Source organism: Hyla sarda, chromosome 8, assembly GCF_029499605.1.
Source record: "Hyla sarda isolate aHylSar1 chromosome 8, aHylSar1.hap1, whole genome shotgun sequence".
Lineage (NCBI taxonomy): Eukaryota > Metazoa > Chordata > Amphibia > Anura > Hylidae > Hyla > Hyla sarda.
In genome coordinates, this window is record NC_079196.1 from 209,114,503 (window position 1) to 209,128,953 (window position 14,451).

General features: G+C 48.7%; 1 protein-coding gene across 2 annotated transcripts in view; it reads right to left on the reverse strand.

The window, feature by feature from the left end:
* PRKCB (protein kinase C beta) overlaps positions 1–13,873 on the reverse strand; it is a 262,417-nt gene extending 248,544 nt beyond the window's left edge. Inside the window, exons 1-2 of one of the 2 annotated variants that reach the window (XM_056536493.1) lie at positions 13,569–13,873; positions 2,844–2,875 (exon numbers count right to left, since the gene is read on the reverse strand). In XM_056536493.1, coding sequence (XP_056392468.1) covers positions 2,844–2,875; positions 13,569–13,732 — 196 coding nt within the window. In that variant the 5' untranslated portion in view covers positions 13,733–13,873. The remainder of the gene's footprint in view (positions 1–2,843; positions 2,876–13,568) is intronic. The other variant, XM_056536492.1, reaches the window with a different exon arrangement.
* Positions 13,874–14,451: the final 578 nt, after the last annotated feature.

Below are 14,451 nucleotides of genomic sequence, written 5' to 3' on the forward strand. Positions count from 1 at the left end.
ACACACACACACACAATACTACCAAATACACAGCATACATAATACCGCCATATATGTATCATTTCCCCTGCCATATACACAACCCTAAAAAATACAGCTTCATAATATACAGCCCCCCCATAAGACTGGAGTATTCTGTTCAGATCAGACTATATGGATACACAAGCGCCCTGTGCAGCCGCCATGGTAGCTACTTCTGTAAAGTTGTTTTTTTTTCAGAGCATCTCATGACAGGACGGTTACTTCCTTTAGAACGAATATTTGCGATGAAAACATCTGACACGTCGTGACAGCACAGAGCTGCATGTTATCTGCCTCAGTCTTATCTCGATGGCCCCTGAACCGTAAGATGATGATGGCTGCAGCCTGTAAACCGCACCATATGTGTTCCTATACTCTCCTTAGGGTTAAGGCTATACCATGATGCCGTTGCGCCACTTTAACGTTCCCCTCCGATGAGAAGAAATCAAAGTCACTCAGGAGACAATCAGTAAAAAAATAAAATCCAGATTTCTGCCCGCGGTATGACAGGTGTGAAGGATGGCGATATTATCATCGCCATTTGGAATCCCCCTTTCCTCTGTGTTTTATGGGCAAACACATCGGGGCATGTAAATGCAAGGGTTAAAACAGTGAAATTCCTACAGGGGGCTCAGACATGACACCACAAGTCGCCCCTCAGGAATGCAACTAGGTTCAGGTCCGATGAACACCGCTCCACCAGGGCCCACATCACAAGCAGCGATGACGCACGGGGGCACAGACACAGGCCTATGATGGGAGATAAGATCGGCACAAGTCATGGCATGCTGGGAGTTGTAGTTTGGCAACAGCTGGCGAGTCGCAGTAGGAAACTTTGTCGTAGAGCAGTGTTTGCCAACCAGGATGCCTCCAGCCATTGCAAAACTACAACTCCCAGCATGCCCGGACAGCCAACGGCTGTCCGGGCATGCTAGGAGTTGTAGTTTTGCAACAGCAGGAGGCACCCATGGTTGGGAAACATTGACCTATACTATACTACTATATAGTCCAACATGCTAGGAGTTGTAGTTTTGCAACAGCAGGAGGCACCCATGGTTGGGAAACATTGACCTATACTATACTACTATATAGTCCAACATGCTAGGAGTTGTAGTTTTGCAACAGCAGGAGGCACCCATGGTTGGGAAACATTGACCTATACTATACTACTATATAGTCCAACATGCTAGGAGTTGTAGTTTTGCAACAGCAGGAGGCACCCATGGTTGGGAAACATTGACCTATACTATACTACTATATAGTCCAACATGCTGGGAGTTGTAGTTTTGCAACAGCAGGAGGCACCCCTGGTTGGGAAACATTGACCTATACTATATACTATTATATAGTCCAACATGCTGGGAGTTGTAGTTTTGCAACAGCAGGAGGCACCCATGGTTGGGAAACATTGACCTATACTATATACTACTATATAGTCCAACATGCTGGGAGTTGTAGTTTTGCAACAGCAGGAGGCACCCCTGGTTGGGAAACATTGACCTAGTCCAACTGCTGGGAGTTGTTGTTTTCATTTGGGGAAGCAGCTGAGCCACAGGCTGCATCAGAGCATGCTGGGAGTTGTAGTTTTGCAACGGTTGGGGGTACACTGGTTGCGAAACACTGCTGTACAGGAACCCTCAAGATGTAAGTTTTTTTCCCCCCCCCAGAATATCCTAAAACCACAAAATAATTTAAAGGGTATTCCGATATCAGCAAATTGTATTTAAATAAAACTATCACTCCAAGACATATAACTTACTAATACAGTGTTAGCACAAAGTGTACTGGCTTCAGCATAATTTCGTGTGATTCAACTCTGACAGGAAGTTGTGTAGTCTTCCAATTGACAGTGTGGTGTTGCCTCGGCAACCCCCCCCGCGGCTCCTCCCCTCTCCACTGACAGATGTTGTGTAGTCAGCTCATTTTCAATGTAGCGTTATCTCCAGCTCCTCATGTACACTCAGCCCATACATGCATGCATGCTCAGCTCGGCTGAGCATGCATGTGCTTTCAATTGGGAGCGGAAAGTTCATGCAGTCAGTCAATCTCATGCAAGAACAAGGACCGGGCATGCTAAAATCCAACCTGCCTGTTCTTAAAGTTTCTGCAGGAGATTCGCTCCATTTGAAAGCACACGCATGCTTAGCAGAGCTGAGCGTGCATGTGTATGGATGGGTTTGAAGGAACTGGCAACCAACAGCTATTGAAGGAATATAGGGGGAGATTTATCAAAACCGGTCCTGAGGAAAAGTTGCTGAGTTGCCCATAGCAACCAATCAGATCGCTTCTTTCATTTTTGACAAGGCCTCTGGAAAATGAAAGCAGCGATCTGATTGGTTGCTATGGGCAACTTAGCAACTTCTCCTCTGGACAGGTTTTAATAAATCTCCCCCATGGGCTTTATAAGTGTACGACTAAACACTGCGGTAAACTCAGGACACCCATCTATGCCCCCATGGGTGCAAATAATGGCGGGGAACGGTCGGCAAGTCACCGCAGAACCGGGATTGTTACCGGATCCCATATAATCTGGCGGCATCTCCCCGGCTATAACACAGCGACAGACTATAAAGCCTGGAAATGGTGAACGTTTTCCATTTAAATTGCAACCCCCATCTCCCCGCCGTTCCGGCGCAGCGTACGGCGAGGAATCTGCGTCCCCTTTTAACATCATTATCTGTTACATAATTACAAGCAGTGGGAGATTCCTCGGCAAAGGAGCCGCAACCGCAGGAAGATGTCAATAAATCACGGCACGGCGGCAGAGCGCTCTGAAGAAGGGGAGCGTCATTTACCAGTCTCGGCGGAGGAGAGGAACTAACCTTGACACTGGAATCCCTGCTTTCCGAAACCCCTGCAAGACAAGAACAGATAAAGAGAGAGAAGCGCGTTACATAACCGTGCGGCAAAAACATTACGGGATAAATAGAAACATATCTGCAGCTCAAAAAGAGAGAGTCAGGACAACATGCAGCCGTGCAGGAGACAGAGCGGGAGATGGAGGCAAGAATGGCGCCACCTAGTGGAGAGGCAAAGACGTCCTAGCAAAGCCTTCAGATGCACAGGTCCCCAGTATTTTCCAACTTGTGTGCCTCCAGCTGTTGCAAAACTACAACTCCCAGCATGCCCGGACAGCCAACGGCTGTCCGGGCTTGCTGGGAGTTGTAGTTTTGCAACAGCTGGAGGCGCAAAGGTTGAGAAACACCGCCATAAAGAAATATCAACCCCACCCCCCCACCATCAATATTACGATTCTTTCTACCTTATTATATTTTAGTTTCTTAGCATTACCGTTCGCTTGGAGCGTTTCGTAAAACTACAACTCCCAGCATGCCCCGACAGCCGAAGGCAACTGAGGTAACGTTGATCTAGTAATAGAAAACCTGAGATCATTTTCTCTAGAATAACGGCACCGCCCCCTGTCCTCAGGTTGTTTGTGGTATCACAACTTGGCTCCATTCACTTCAATGAAACTGAGCTGCAAGACTGGAGATTAAATCGGTAGCGGGCGCAGGCGAAACAAGCCGGCGCTAGGACCATTTGAAAGAGCGCCGTCAATAGGTTGGTGTCCATTGTACATAATGGAAATCACAACACAGAGGTGGGTTTCCTGCCCTGCAAAACTACAACTCCCAGCATGCCCAGACAGCTGCTGGCTGTCCGAGCATGCTGGGACTTGTAGCTTTGCAACAGCTGGAGGTCCACAGTATGGAGGATCTACAGGATGTGCCCTAAATACAAATACTCTGTGACCACTTTATTAGGTACACCTTGCTAGTCCCAGGGTCAGACACCCTTTTCCCTTCATTCTTGGTGTAGTTCCCCCATACGGACACGATGACGTCACACAGTTCCTCCATACAGACACGATGACATCACACAGTTCCTCCATACGGACACGATGACATCACACAGTTCCTCCATACGGACATGATGACATCACACAGTTCCTCCATACGGACATGATGACATCACACAGTTCCTCCATACGGACATGATGACATCACACAGTTCCTCCATACGGACATGATGACATCACACAGTTCCTCCATACGGACATGATGACATCACGCAGTTCCTCCATACGGACATGATGACATCACACAGTTCCTCCATACGGACATGATGACATCACACAGTTCCCCCATACGGACATGATGACATCACACAGTTCCCCCATATGGACATGATGACATCACACAGTTCCCCCATATGGACATGATGACATCACACAGTTCCCCCATATGGACATGATGACATCACACAGTTCCCCCATATGGACATGATGACATCACACAGTTCCCCCATATGGACATGATGACATCACACAGTTCCCCCATATGGACATGATGACATCACACAGTTCCCCCATATGGACATGATGACATCACACAGTTCCCCCATATGGACATGATGACATCACACAGTTCCCCCATATGGACATGATGACATCACACAGTTCCCCCATATGGACATGATGACGTCACACAGTTCCCCCATATGGACATGATGACGTCACACAGTTCCTCCATATGGACATGATGACGTCACACAGTTCCTCCATATGGACATGATGACATCACACAGTTCCCCCATATGGACATGATGACATCACACAGTTCCCCCATATGGACATGATGACATCACACAGTTCCCCCATATGGACATGATGACATCACACAGTTCCCCCATATGGACATGATGACATCACACAGTTCCTCCATATGGACATGATGACATCACACAGTTCCTCCATATGGACATGATGACATCACACAGTTCCTCCATATGGACATGATGACATCACACAGTTCCTCCATATGGACATGATGACATCACACAGTTCCTCCATATGGACATGATGACATCACACAGTTCCTCCATATGGACATGATGACATCACACAGTTCCTCCATATGGACATGATGACATCACACAGTTCCTCCATATGGACATGATGACATCACACAGTTCCTCCATATGGACATGATGACATCACACAGTTCCTCCATATGGACATGATGACATCACACAGTTGCTGTAGATTTGTCGGATCCATGATGAGAATCTCCGGTTCCCCCACATCCCAGCGGTGATCTATAGGATGAGATCTGGTGACTGTGGAGGCCATTGGAGTCCAGTGACCTCATTGTCCTGTATGAGATGATGTCATGTGACCTCATTGTCCTGTATGAGATGATGTCATGTGACCTCATTGTCCTGTATGAGATGATGTCATGTGACATGGGGCATTATCCTGCTGGAAGTATCATCAGAAGATGGGTTCACTGTGGTCATAAAGGGATGGACATGGTCAGTAGACTGTGATGTTTATACCAGGATCAATTGGTGCTAAGGGGCCCAAAGTGTCCAGAAAATGTCCCCCGCACCATTACACCCCCACCAGCCTGAAGCTGATACAAGGCAGGAGGGATCATTGCACAATGGAAAATGGAAAAACGTTAGCTGGAATGGAGACTCCTCAGATCAGACGTGACATTCAGATGAAAGGGTTCAGAATTTGGTGTAAACAAATTGTAGCCTCAGTTTTCTGTTCTTAGCTGAGTGGCCCCCGATGTGGTCTTCTGCTGCTGTAGCCCATCTGCTTCAAGGTTAGACATGTTGTGCGGTCAGAGATGGTATTCTTCAGACATTGGTTGTAACCAGTGGATATTTGAGTTACTGTTGCCTTTGTGACATCTAGAACCAGTCTGCCCATTCTCCTCTGACTCAACAAGGCATTTTCCTCCACACAACTGCCGCTCACTGGATATTTTCCCTTTTTCGGACCGTTCTCTGTAAACCCTAGAGATGGTCGTGGGTGAAAAACCCAGTAGATCAGCAGTTTGTGAAATACTCAGACCGGCCCGACTAGGACCGACAACCACGCCACGTTCACAGTCACTTAAATCCCCTTTCTTCCCCCATTCTGAAGCTCGGTTTGATCTTCAGCAAGTTGTCTTGTCCACATCTACTCGCCTAAAAGCATCGAGTTGCTGCCGTGTGATTGACTGATTGGCTATTTGTATTGACATTCCCTTGAACAGGTATACCTAATAAAGCGGCAAGTGAGCGTAAGGTTGGGGTTCCAGCTCTGGCACAGAGAGGAGAAGCACTTTATATGACCCCAATACTTTTCCTCCTCCGAACAGACCCCACGTATTCCAAGCTCAAATGACTGTATTCTATAAACTAGTGTTTCCCCAACCAGTGTGCCTCCTGCTGTTGCAAAACTACAACTCCCAGCATGCCCGGACAGCCGAAGGCTGTCCGGGCATGCTGGGAGTTGTAGTTTTGCAACAGCTGGAGGCACCCTGGTTGGGAAATACTGGTATAAAGGGAACACTACAAGCCTCCGGCTGTCCAAGCATGCTGGGAGTTGTAGTTTTGCAACAGCTGGAGGCACCCTGGTTGGGAAACACTGCTATAAAGGGAACACTACAAGCCTTCGGCTGTCCGGGCATGCTGGGAGTTGTAGTTTTGCAACAGCTGGAGGCACCCTGGTTGGGAAATACTGGTATAAAGGGAACACTACAAGCCTCCGGCTGTCCAAGCATGCTGGGAGTTGTAGTTTTGCAACAGCTGGAGGCACCCTGGTTGGGAAACACTGCTATAAAGGGAACACTACAAGCCTTCGGCTGTCCGGGCATGCTGGGAGTTGTAGTTTTGCAACAGCTGGAGGCACCCTGGTTGGGAAACACTGCTATAAAGGGAACACTACAAGCCTTCGGCTGTCCAGGCATGCTGGGAGTTGTAGTTTTGCCGCAGCTGGAGGCACCCTGGTTGGGAAACACTGCTCTAAACCCTGTACATTACTCATAAGCTCTCAGAGGAGTTCGGCGCTCTCGTTTGGCGCTCTCGTTTGGCGCTCTCCTCCGATCCTACGAAGAGGTCAGCGAGATTACATTACACATCTCCGCATCCGCTGCGCCTCCCAAATAACAAAACACAACAAGTACAAAGAGCTCACAGTATTATAATATGCGCCGCACATACAGGGGGGAGAGTTATTAAAACCTGCGCAAAGGAAAAGTTGACCAGTTGCCCATAGCAACCAATCAGATCGCTTCTTTCATTTTTCAGAGGCCTTGCTAAAAATGAAAGTAGTGATCTGATTGGTTGCTACGGGCAACTTTTTCTCTTCACAGGTTTGGATAAATCTCCCCCTCAGGGTATACAAAGGCTGAGCAATACTGAGCAGCTTCCTGGCATTGACTCCACATACAGATCAGTCCCAGGACAGCAGCGGGTGCCCCCCAATTCCACCCCAGTGTCTGCCCAGCAGCTCTGCCCCCCTGCCCGTCATCACCCGTCTTTTTTTTTTAGTGCCCAATTGGTCTATCTCCCAAGAATATGAATACAGTGCCCAGCCGGAATACAGATCAGGCCCAGCAGACAGGCGGGAGAATGGGGAAATAAGGAAGAACACCGTGTACACACTGCAGCACATCACTTGGCAGGAAGTGAGCCAACACGTGTAACGCCACCTCCTAGACGGGCAGCTATGGTTCCCCCTCAACCTACTAAAGGGGATGTAAACATGAACGATACCCCCGGAGAGGACGCCCATATCGGAAGGTCACACGTGGCTGCACTTCAATGGATTCCTCATGTGTATGATATATAAGAAACATGGCAGACGGTCTCTAGACCCACCATAGGAATCACCATAGCAGACCCAGGGGTAGGACAGGCCGCACACTGACGGTAACCTCTATTCTACTGGCAGCTTTGTAGGGCAAACTTCAGTATCCTGCAGGATGTGTCATCTTGGACCCCTACCAGACCTCTAGACCCCCCAATACTGTTGAGACCCCTTATCAGTCCTCTGGACCCCCACCAGACCGTTGGGATCCCTTATCAGATGTCTGGACCCCTTACCAGATGTGTAGACCCCCACTATAATGTTGAGACCCCTTATCAGACCTCAAGACCCCTTACCAGACTTTTGGGATATCTTACCAGACCTCTAGACCCCTCATCAGACCCCTGGGATCCCTTATCAGGCCTCTGGACCCAATACCAGACAACTTAACCCCCCTCCATACTGTTGAGACCTCCCACTAGACCTCTGGGATCCCTTACCAGACATGTAGATCCCCCACATACTGTTGAGACCCCTTACAAGACCTATGGACCCCCACCAGGCCCCTGATATCCCTCACCAGACCTCTGGGATCCCTTATCAAACCTCTGGACCCCAACCAGACCTCTGGACCCATTACCAGACATGTACATCCCCCACATACTATTGAGACCCCTTACAAGACCTATGGACCCCCCCCCCCCCCCCCCCATGCCACGGATATCCCTTATCAGACCTCAGGACCCCTCACCAGACCTCTGGGACCCCTCACCAGACCTCTGGGACCCCTCACCAGACCTCTGGGACCCCTCACCAGACCTCTGGGACCCCTCACCAGACCTCTGGGACCCCTCACCAGACCTCTGGGACCCCTCACCAGACCTCTGGGACCCCTCACCAGACCTCTGGGACCCCTCACCAGACCTCTTCAGTCTTTCCCTGCATCACAACTGCTCTCCTGACATGTCTCTAAGTAAACCATTTCATATTCCCAACAAAACAACAATTCTGGAGCATCATTTCTTACAATTCTGCATTGTGCCGTTCCTCTGCGATTCCTCCTGGAATTTTTTTATGAATAAATTGGCAACTAGGTGTCACCAAGGGGGAATTCACGTTCTGACACTATACAATCAACGCTAAACCCTTTCGATGGGTGTACAAACATTACAATGCCCAGTGCTGTATTCAGAATTCATACATTTCCAGGAGGGGTAACAGAGGAACAGCACAATGCAGAGTTTTAGGAAAGGATGCTCTAGAATGCTTATTTCTCAGGGAACACAAGACATTTCCCAACCAGGGTGCCTCCAGCTGTTGAAAAACTACAACTCCCAGCATGCCCGGACAGCCTTTGGCTGTCCGGGCATGCTGGGGGTTGTAGTTCTGCAACAGCTTGGCTATGGCAGGAGTTTTTATACTGGACATAGACACTGCATAAGACTTCACCAAACCCAAAGCTAATACTATGTGCAATGTAGGGCAATAAGATGTAAAGCCATATATACATGACATTCTTGTCCACAGGATGCCATAATTCTATGTCTATGGGGAGGCGACCGCTGCCAGACACCCCATCTCCCCCCCCCCCCCCTTCACCATAGATAGTGTTTGCTACAGTCCTATTGGTCCCTGATGGCCATTTTCCTGTCCGACCCCCATAGGGATCAATATCCCAATTCTGCTCTAACAAGAGGTACCCAGATTTCATAGAATAAAAGTGTTATTATCTACTTTGCGTTCCAATACTTCATCTCTGCTTGCTGTCAGTGAATGGAAACATCCACCAATTACACAGAGAAGCTAAAGGCTATCCCGGCTCATTTCTGCTTGCTGTCAGTAAGTGGAAACAACCACAGATAACATAGAGAAGCTGAATGCTATCCTAGCTCACCTCTGCTTGCTGTCACTGAATGGAAACAGCCACCGATTGCATAGAGAAGCCCATTGCTACCGTGGCTAATATCGGCTTGCTTTTACTGAATAGAAAAAGCCACCGATTACATATAATAGCTGAATGTAATCCTAGCTCACCTCTGCTAGCTGTCACTGAATGGAAACAGCCACCGATTGCATAGAGAAGCCCATTGCTACCGTGGCTAATATCGGCTTGCTTTTACTGAATAGAAAAAGCCACCGATTACATGTAATAGCTGAATGTAATCCTAGCTCACCTCTGCTAGCTGTCACTGAATGGAAACAGCAACCGATTACATAGAGAAGCCGATTGCTACCGTGGCTCATATCTTCTTGCTGTTACTGAACGGAAACAGCCACAGATTACATATTAACAGCTGAATATAATCCTGGCTCATCTCCGTTTGCTGTCATTAAGTGGAATCATCTACTGATTACATAGAGAGGTCAAATGCTATCCTGGTTCATCTCTGCTTGCTGTTACTGAATGGAAACATCCACCAATTACATATAGACGTTAAATGCTATCCTGGCTCATCTCTGCTTGCTGTCATGAAAGAAAATATCTACATAGAGGCTGAATGTTATCCTGGCTCATCTCTGCTTGCTGTCACTGAATGAAGACATTTATTGATCACATGCAATGGTTGAAGTCCTATCCTAACCTTGGCCTGCTCACACAGCTTGAGCATTCCTATACCCAGCAGGATTAGATCTTTTTTTTACCACAAATATTTCCATTCACTGAACAAAAGCGGAGATCTTAAAAATGGTGACAAATTGAAAGCTAACATACATTACAAAGTTGTATAACTAACCATTTAGAAAAAACCCAATCAAGATGGTAACATGTACTAATATGACATCCCATCCTGACCTTGTTCTTATATCTAGAACAGCGTTTCCCAACCAGCGTGCCTCCAGCTGTTGCAAAACTACAACTCTCAGCATGCCCGGACAGCTGAAGGCTGTCTGGGCATGCTGGGAGTTGTAGTCTTGCAACAGGTGGAGGCACGCTGGTTGGGAAACACTGTTCTAGAAGGATCAGATTACATCTATTGGCCTGTCTTACCCCTGCTTGCTGTCAGTGAGTGGAAACATCCACCGATAACATAAAGAGGCTGAATTGCACCTGTCCTAGTCCCTGCTCATACAGCCCTGAATAATTCCATTCACTGAACACAAGCGGAGATCTTGAAAATGGCGCCAGCATCTACACGTCCCATTCACAGGGGGGGGGGGGGGGGGTCGAACAACGACTCTATATCACGTTTTATCGCCCGCCTGACTCGAGGAGTTTCAGAACTCGCACCCCGGCCTCCTCTAGATCGCAGGTTTTATTCTTAGCCCCCAGTTCCGGGGCGTCACGTCTACCTTAAGACACCGGCCGGCGGTGCATTTCTCGCCAAAGCCCCATTCATTCCCATTTACCGAGATGTCAACTGCACTGCAGCTTCCCCGGCCCTACAGGAGGGAGCAGAGGGGCTTACGTGATCCAATATCTCAGCGTCAAGCCCCCGTTAATAGAATGATATATAATGGAACTCGGTGACGGCTTCTTGCACCAAAGGGGCCTAACATTATCATGGGGGAGGGAGCGCAATTCTCATTAACGCCGCAGCCGTCCCCAGGATTCCTGGCTCGCCTCCTGTATGTGTACGGTCACATAACCCCACAGCACAATGTGACTGCAGTGCACTTATGTCCCCCGCAGCAGCAATCACGCTGAACGACACGCCGGGAAAAGGGGCACTCCATTGGACAGCGGGGAAAGTGCGCAGATGTAGCAGAGCCGGAACCAATCATAGACCAGTGCTTGCAAAACTAAGGCTGTCCAGGCATGCTGGGAGTTGTAGTTTTGCAACCACTGACAGCTCATGATCACAGCCTAAGGATGTCCAGGCATGCTGGGATTTGTAGTTTTGCAACCACTGACATAGATCATGATCAAAGCCAAAGGGTGTCCAGGCATGCTGGGAGTTTTAGTTTGGCTGTGATCATGATCTATGTCAGTGGATGCAAAACTACAAATCCCAGTATGCCCGGACACCCTTTGGCTGTGATCATGATCTGTCAGTGGTTGCAAAACTACAACTCCCAGCATGCCCGGACACCCTTTGATCATGATCTGTCAGTGGTTGCAAAACTACAACTCCCAGCATGCCCGGACACCCTTTGGCTGTGAACATGATCTGTCAGTGGTTGCAAAAGGGTTTCCGGGCATGCTGGGATTTGTAGTTTTGCAACCACTGACAGATCATGATCACAGCCAAAGGGTGTCCGGGCATACTGGGATTTGTAGTTTTGCAACCACTGACATAGATCATGATCACAGCCTAAGGCTGTCCGGGCATGCTGGGAGTTGTAGTTTTGCATCCACTGACATAGATCCTGATCACCAGGACAATTCCAGCTCTGCTGCAAAGGAAGCACCATGATGGTGCCCATGGACAGATGTAGCATTCCAACCAATGGAAATATGCAACAATTTCGTATCGCAAGCGAAATTTCGCGCAACTAAAAGGCGTAGACAACCCCAGATGCATCCTCCTTACCCCCGTTCCATCAAGTGTAACTTTCCCCTCCCCAAACTACTAAAAAAAAAAAAAAAACGTTCAACCGGAAATTACATAGGGGAGCAGAGATCCAACTAGATACAGTGGTCAACAAACTGTGGGCCTCCAGCTGTTACAAGACTACAACTCCCAGCATGGCCGGACAGCCTTTGACTTACTCCGTTGGGCAACCAGAAAGAGAGTGCAGATGTAGTAGAGCTGAAACCAGTCAGTGAACCAACTACTACACGGACCAGTGGTTGCAAGACTACAACTCCAAGCATGCCCGGCCATGGTGGAGGTGTTGTAGTTTCAACACCCCTTGTTGGGAAACCCCGACATAGATCACTGATCACTAGGACACAATTTCAGCTCTGCTGTGTAGGAGAACACTATGATAGTGCCCATGGACAGATGTAGCATTCTGACCAATAGAAATTGGTATAGAACTCGGATTCTTCGAAGCTGCAATATTTTGCTTGAAATTTCGTATCGCAAGAAAAATATTGTGCAGCGAAAAGCGCCGTTGGCTTTCCAGGATTGCTGACTGTTATAGTTTTGCAACAGCTGGAGGGCCGCCGTTTGGAGACCACTGCCCTATGCTTTAAGTCAGTGTTTCCCAACCTGTCACTGGCTGTAGGGGCATTATGGGAGTTGTAGTTTTGCAACAGCTGGAGGGCTACCGTTTGGAGACCACAGCTCTATGCTTTAAGTCAGTGTTCCCCAACCTGTCACAGCACTGTTTCCCAACCAGGGTGCTTCCAGCTGTTGCAAACCTAAAACTCCCAGCATGCCCGGACAGCCGAAGGCTGTCCGGGCATGCTGGGAGTTTTAGGTTTGCAACAGCTGGAGGCACCCCAGTTGGAAAACAGTGTGTCACAAGCTGTCCAGGCATGCTGGGAGTTGTAGTTATGCAACAGCTGGAGGCACCCTGCTTGGGAAACTGTGTCACAGGCTGTCCAGGCATGCTGGGAGTTGCAGTTCGGAGACCACTGATCTAGAAAACCAACTCCAGGACTGTAACTATTGTAATCGACAGTCGGAAAAAATAAATAAAAAATGTATAAGAAAAATTAACTGGCACATCCGGAAAAAAAAAAAAAACTAAATATCCGACCGGACAACAGCGTAACCACGGTCGGCATCATACGACTATTTACGTAAATCAACCGGCATTTCAATGGGGTGCACCGTCGCCTGTTGATCGGTCGGTAACCTGTAGATTATTGGCATCTGGCAGCGATTTTTTTTTTACGTGCATCGGTTAAAAATCTGCTAAACCCATAGGACAATCTGTAGATGGATGGTGGGAAAGCAGGGGTTGCAGGGAAGCAAGGGGTTAATCATTGCAGGAAAAATAAATAATAATAATAATATTATGCCAAATCGCATGCAGACACAGACAAGGTGCAGCAATGGCCAGCTGTGCAGAGACAGATCGGTCGGGATTGGTCGGGATCGGTCGGGGTCGGCTTCCCACCCCCCCTCACCAGATGAAGTCGGTGCAGTGGCTGCAGAAGGTCGGCTGCTTGAAGAAGCGCGCAGTGAACTTGTGGTCCTTGACTTCGTGCACGTTCTTCTGGCGGAGGGCGCCCTTCCTGGCGAAGCGGATGGTGGTGTCCTCGACCTCTTCGGGGCCCGCGGGGTCAGCCATGCCGGCTCCGGTGTGCTGCTCGGTGCTGGTGCCTGGGTTGGAGCTGTTGCTGAGGCTGGAGGCTGCGCGGTGTTCTCCGCTCTCCCCGGGCGCACTGCGCTCTGCCTGCTCTACTCTGCACACAGCTGCTTCCAAGCGTCACCTGGGCCCCGCCCCCTTCATCTGCATAGTTGCGCCCTTCAGCGCGAGAGGCCACGCCCACTGACAAAGCGCCCGCGGAAGGTGGCTAGGCGCGCGCCGAGCAATAGGGGGGGACGGTGCGGGAATGTCATGACAGGTCGGGAATGGGAGGAAAGATGAAGGATTCATTACAGGGGGTGGATCATGGGGACCGGCTGGTGGAGTGTGCAGGAATGGCGAGTGACATGGAGATGACATTTTAATGCCTTCATACAGATGGGTGCAATGAGGAGCGCTCTGCAATAAATGATTGTAAAGCAGGTCTCGGTCTGTCATGTATGTATCTGTCTGTCATGTATGTCTCTGTCATGTATGTCTCAGTCTGTCATGTATGTATCTGTCTGTCATGTATGTCTCTGTCATGTATGTCTCAGTCTGTCATGTATGTCTCTGTCATTTATGTCTCAGTCTGTCATGTATGTCTCTGTCATGTATGTCTCAGTCTGTCATGTATGTCTCAGTCTGTCATGTATGTCTCAGTCTGTTAGGTCTGTCTCAGTCTGTCATGTATGTATCAGTCTGTCATGTATGTATCAGTC